This window comes from Ammospiza nelsoni, chromosome 6 (genome assembly GCF_027579445.1).
Source record: "Ammospiza nelsoni isolate bAmmNel1 chromosome 6, bAmmNel1.pri, whole genome shotgun sequence".
In the NCBI taxonomy this organism is placed as follows: domain Eukaryota; kingdom Metazoa; phylum Chordata; class Aves; order Passeriformes; family Passerellidae; genus Ammospiza; species Ammospiza nelsoni.
This window is the reverse complement of record NC_080638.1, coordinates 27,564,735-27,570,864: the sequence shown is the minus strand read 5'-3', so window position 1 is coordinate 27,570,864 and position 6,130 is coordinate 27,564,735. Positions and strand designations below refer to the sequence as shown.

Below are 6,130 nucleotides of genomic sequence, written 5' to 3'. Positions count from 1 at the left end.
TCGTGCTATGAAACATTTCACAGCATTTTACTCACTGTGTGATGCATTGTCATATATACTAAAATTAAAATTGTTACAGCAATTCAAAATCAGATTGGATATTGCTGAAAACTTATATGCAATAATGAGTGAACATATGAACATATGTTCAAGTTTGAGGGGTTTTTCTTTTTATAGATATTGATGCAAGTTTTCATAGTATTATTGTTCAAATTATCTCTGCTGAAAATATCTTAAATGTTATAAATGACATGTCTGTACATTCCTGTGTCAACTGCAATTCATGTGAATAAGATTCCTGTCCCCTCTGACATGATTTGACATTTTTATATTGCTGAATTTATAACCCAAATGGCCAATTAATTTGAAAACAATTAATTTTGCTTTCTGCCTGTGAACACCTTTTGGCAACAAATATGTTTGTTTTTACCAACTTGTTTATGACTTCTAGAAAAGACCAGAGATAATCTTAGATACAAACTACTGCATGCTTAGCTCAGGACTTGTGTATTTTCACATGCACAGGTTAAATAAATAAAAGAGCTGCTGTTGGTATGAATTGTTCTGGAGACATCAGGAGGGTACTGCCCCAATGCACTGCAATGAAGGTGAGAGTGATGTAGCAGGGCTTCGTTATATATATGCACATGTTTTATAATATGGGAGCAGAGTTTTGTAAAGCAACATCAAACACATCCCTTCCTCTTTTTATTTTTTTATAGCTGTTGTCTTCTGCTCTGGTTCACATGAAGAAAACTCTTCTTCACCAAATCCAACTCAGAAGCTCTCCCTGATAAAAAATAGGATGGTTTCATTGCATCATCCTTCTACACCAGGTACCACACTTCCTCTTCCTTTACATCCTCCTTATTTCTCCTTCAGAATCTAGGTGTAAGATAAGTGCTGGCAGTCACAAGCACCTCTTACCAGAAAGCTATGGCACTGTATTTCTGACTGGAACTAGAGCAATGACTCAGAAAAGCCAGTGTAAACTGAAGGGAATTCCTTATTTCTGTATTAAACCAAAACAAAAACCCTACCAAACTCAAAACATAGCATGCAAACCAAACCACAAAGAACCCGAAACAACCCTCCACAGAAGAAACTTACTGCCTCCCCCCTCAATAAACCAAAAAATCCCCAACACAGCAGGAAAAGAGAAAAGAAAGAAAAATAAAACCACTTTGATCAGCACACTGAAATCCACCAGATTTGAGATTGGGAGTTGTTGGAATAAAAGCTAATTAGTAGAGCTGCTTTCCCACTACTATAGAAGAATTATATTTTTTTTTATACTGAATGAAGCATTTTTCCAAATGGACTTGTATTTTCAAGGCATTGTGAAAACCAAGTGAGCTGTGAGGTTTTTTAACCTGTGTTCACTGCTTCTTGTCCTGTCAGTGGACACTACTGAGAATGCTTAGCTTCCGCTTCATTCCTGGTCATCAAAGTGTTTGTACACATTGATAAACCCTTGACCATACTTTTCTACAGACTTAACAATCCCAGCTGTGCCAGCCTCTCTTCTTATGTAAGATGCTCCAGTCCCTCAGTCAGAACCTGTGCTGGACTTGTTCCTGTAGGTCAGTATGTCTCTTGCATTAAGGAGCTCAGAGTTGAGCACAGAACTCCAGCTGTGGTCTCACCAGTGCTGAATAGAGAGGAAGGATCACCTCTCTTGATCTACTGACAGTGCTCTTCCTGATGCTGCCCAGAAAGCTGCTGGCTGCCTTTGTTGCACGGGTGCATTCCCTGCTCACAGAGAGCTTGCTGTTCACCGTGCTCTCCAAGCCTTCTCTTTGGCTGCTGTCCAGCCACTCAGCCCCCAGCACGTACTGCTGCACGGGGTTATCCCCCTAGGTGCAGCACTGGGCTTTTCCTTCAAGGGCCTCCTGCCAGCCCATTGAGATCCCCAGCCTGCTGAGGCTGCTCTGCATGGCAGCACAGCCCTGTGGTGTGTCAGCTGCTCCTCTCTTTTGCAACGTCTGTGAGCTTGCTGAGGGTGCACTCTGTCTCCTTGTTCAGGTTGTTAATGAAGATGCTAAACAATAAAGACTTTTCTGGGTGTCAGAAAAGTCACACATTGCTCCCAGAGGGTGGCAAGGTGACCTAGCCTTGCCAGAGGAATATTCCTTACAGTAACCTCTTCCAGAGGGTATCTAATTCTTTAAAGTCCTTTCTGACAAATCCTGCACTGTCCATGTGCTTCTTTCAATCCAATCTTATTTGGAGCATTTTTGTAATATCTTAAAATACGTCCTTTGCTGATTGTAGTAATACAGATCTATTTCTCTTTGATACCTTTTTTTAAAATTTGTCATGTTCTTCCTTTTTGCTGACTTGTACTTGAGGTTCTTCAAGTTCATAAGCAAAGCTGGATATGAAGCACTTGTAAGATGGTACATAGTGGTGTTAAAGGTTTCAGTTTTCAGTGTTTCTTTCACTGTAACCACGAGTGTACCCAGTTCTCTTACTCTGTGATTTGTGCTAAAAACCAGCTTACTGTTGATCAGCGCAATGCAATGCATATAACCTCTTCCCAGAGAAAACAGTCTTTTTTCTACTGGATGTCAAAACTTTCCAGATCAGTTTCAGACGCTTGCAGGTACTCAGATTTCTTCAGTGTCAGGTTGTGGCAGACAGACATTATAAAGTTCAGAGAGCTGGGAATTAGGTGCTTTTCAAGGGAAAATTGTGTTCACCTATCTCAGCTGGGAACCACCTTGTCATGAAAGGCACACTCAAAGGACTAAGTCTGCATTGGTACAGTCCTTGCCACTGCAATCGGAGGTATTATTAAGGTTTGATGAAATGATTTTGTCATAAACAATAGTTTCAAGTAACTGTCTTCTTGAAAAAGGCAATTTTTCTTTCCTGAGCTTTCACTTTGGTCTCTTTCACTGTTACGCTCTTGTGAGAGAAATTGCTTTCTGAGTTTTACCACCAACTAAAAAAATTATCTGATAAAAATATTATTTCTACTAACAATAAGTCTGTAGGTACTGAGTTAACCTGTCAAACCTCAATAAATTTGAAACAGCACAGCAGGTTTGGGTCAGGACTCTGCTTTGTCTCACATTTCTATGGAGTTTCTGAGCTATTTAGATCCCTAAAGTTTTTTTATTGCACCATCAAACCATAGCTTGGAGCTGTGCACAGACATTTCTCCCTAGATCCAACAGAGCCAGGGGAGTGACTGGAGTCCTCATTCCTGTGTGCTGCTGGTATCTAGCATTGCATACACACACACATGCACAGTTTGCCAGTTCATCTGCTTGTGGCTTCCATGCAAAAACGATGGGCTGAACAGTGCCCAGGCCTTTCCTAAGCTGTATGCATTCTATGAACTGGGCTAAGGAGGTATTTGGATGGTTGGCCCAGGTGTCAGTTTGAGAGAGGTAGCAAACTCCAGTAGGAGCAGGCCAGAAAGAGTTGGGGAGTATCCAAAGCAAGGGAGGAGAAGTGTTTGGGTGGGAGACCACATTCTATGCCAACCCAAAGTTGTGTGCAACTCTCTAACATCTGTGTTTATTTTTCCCCTGCTTACTGGATGTTATTTTATAAAAATGACGTTAGACGTCAATAATTAGGAGAAAGCTAGTCTGCTTTTGTTGTCACATTCAAAAGAGGCTTCCTTTTCTCATTTATCTGAAAATTTAGTTGAAATATAGGCAATCTTCTGGAGGCTCTTATGTTTTTATTTTTGCTATACCTGTGCAGACACACTTCCTTGTTATATCCCTGACCTTAATTCTGTCCTTCCTACCTGCCTGTTCTTCTCCACAGGAATAGGACTACAAAAGGCATATCTTTGTGTCATTCGTGTTTGCAAGGTTTGAATACCCTCTGAACATCAGGTTCCTCAATATGAATGTTTAGTCTCTCAGTATTTCTTACTTGGCCTGGGGACACTCCAGTTATTATTGCAATATTATTATTACTACTGAAAATAAAATATCATGCAAATTAATATCAGCTCTATTCAGCTCCACTCTGTGTGGGAGAGCTTTGTGCAGCTAACATCCCTTCAGGGAGTTTATATTAGATTGATGAGAGAGCAGTGAATTACTTCTTGTATGGTTTATCATATGCTGATTATGAAAAATTCTGGCCAAGATGATCTAGTGTTTTTAGTACTGCGAGCAAACTCTGGAGTTTGTTAAGAAGGTATTCTTATCTATCCTGCTAGAGGAAAGTAAAACTATCTTAAAAAGACAAAAATAAAAAAATGTGTAAAGCTTGCATTGCTCATCTATTTTGCTTGAGAACCTGTCAAGCTCTTTCTATTGCAGGGAGAGGGTTGCCCTTAGAGTATCAGTTCTTTCTGCCAAAATGCTAAATCCATACAGTTTCAATATCCTTGTTGATATTATTGGTATTATTCTAATTTGGGACTTCAAATACTTGTGGTCTAGACCTTCAACTGATATGACTTACATTCTGCCAAGAATTTGCAGGTTAGTTTTTCATTCTTATGTGTTCCTTGACCTGCTCTGGGAGAGATTCTGTTGCTATAGCTCAGGACAAAATTTTCTTTTTCTCTTCAATTCTTCTATTTCTTGGGAGATATAGCCCCCATACACTGTACATTCAGTCACTCATGTGCCCCTTGAGATGAGATAGGCCTCACTGAAACCTTTGGTTTCTCACAACAGAAACTTCTTGTGTCATCGGCTCAAGCTGTTCATGGGTGACGTCCACAGACAGTTTTGGAAAGCCAGACTGGGTGTTATCTTCCATTGGTGTCCTGGCATCCCAGGAGAGGCAGCAGATGCTTCTGGAAAACCGTTCCTCCCACGGAGATGTTGAAGGTAGGCAGAGCTACAGCTCCCCTCGAACGGATCCTGGCTGCAGCAGGAGTCAGCGGGCTGAGGGCTCAGGCCCATGTCACTAGAAGTGCCACCATGTGCTGCTTCTGGTGCAGGGCTCCCAGAGGCCCAGTCAGTGCCCAAGAGTCAAGGAGAAATGACCACGTAATGCATGTGTGCTGCCTTGGTTGTGCATGGATGTACCCTCTAAGGAGCCAGCCCCTTTATACACTTATTTCCTATCTCCCCATTTTGGGATAAGCTGCTTTTATTTACAGAGTCTGCATTTTTTTTTTTGGAAATTCAACCCTATACAAGCCAGAGCTGGCTTCACTTGTTTGCTGTCTGACTGGCAAAGTCTTTGGCTTTTGTTTTGTTGGACATGTCTTCAAGCATTTTTTGGTTTCTTGTCATTTCTTCTATCATTTCTTTACTTAAATCCTTAATTTTTAATTTATTCTTTCTCTCTTTTTATTTATGTGCATGGCTTTTCCTTTATTCTCATTACTCCTTTCTTCAAACTCTTTCTCCATTTTCCTCTTATTATGTCTCTTCCATCCATGCTGTGTGTCTCTTGTTTTGTTCTGTTTTTTTTTTTTTTTCTCTTCACAGGGGCCGTTTTCCTCCTGAACACCAGTAGACTCCCAGATAGGTGTGAGTTCAGCCTGCAAAGCCCCATCCTGCCTGGGAGCTTGGATTCTTGCTTGCTGGAGCTGTCCATAGGTTCACAGGATGCTGTTCCTCTTCTCCAGAGATTCACAGTTGAAATCAAATACGCAGAGACAAACAAAAACACAGTAACTTCTCTGAGAGCTGGCCATGAGGAGAATGCTGGGTAAGAGAATAATTTTTCAACTGTTGAGCCTTTGAACTGCAAGGTAGAGTGGAGTTCCTCTAGGCTGCTGTTTATCAGTGTCTTTTGCCTTCTTGAGATCATTATTGCTACCATAGCAGAAAATAAAGGTATGACTTTCAGGACTAGAGCACACAGCCTCCTGACAGGATGCCTGTAATAGACACAGGTTTTGTGTGTCCCCTTTGCAAATGACACACCAGCTTAGATCTTACTCTGCTTCTGTCCCATTTGGAAGGGTGAAGAGTGATTAATTTTTTCACTGATTCTAGGACTGCAGCTGTAAAATGCATTCAGTCCAAAAACTGCCTTGGTAACATGACTGATATCTCTATGGATCCAGTGGGTCCTGCCAATGCTACAAGGGTCCCAATTCTTATTTTGAGGTGGGGTTGATTTTACCTCTTTAATAATTTCCTCCCTTCTAGTAGGTTCCGGAGTATCCACTTCTGCTCCAATTGTAGAGTTC

General features: G+C 41.1%; 1 protein-coding gene across 1 annotated transcript in view; it reads left to right on the top strand.

Annotated features, from left to right (window-relative positions):
- Nucleotides 1–592: 592 nt before the first annotated feature.
- The window catches only part of LTK (leukocyte receptor tyrosine kinase), a 50,385-nt gene continuing 44,847 nt past the window's right edge, over nt 593–6,130 (top strand). Inside the window, exons 1-4 of the mRNA XM_059474888.1 lie at nt 593–608; nt 723–836; nt 4,656–4,811; nt 5,421–5,643. Coding sequence (XP_059330871.1) covers nt 593–608; nt 723–836; nt 4,656–4,811; nt 5,421–5,643 — 509 coding nt within the window. The remainder of the gene's footprint in view (nt 609–722; nt 837–4,655; nt 4,812–5,420; nt 5,644–6,130) is intronic.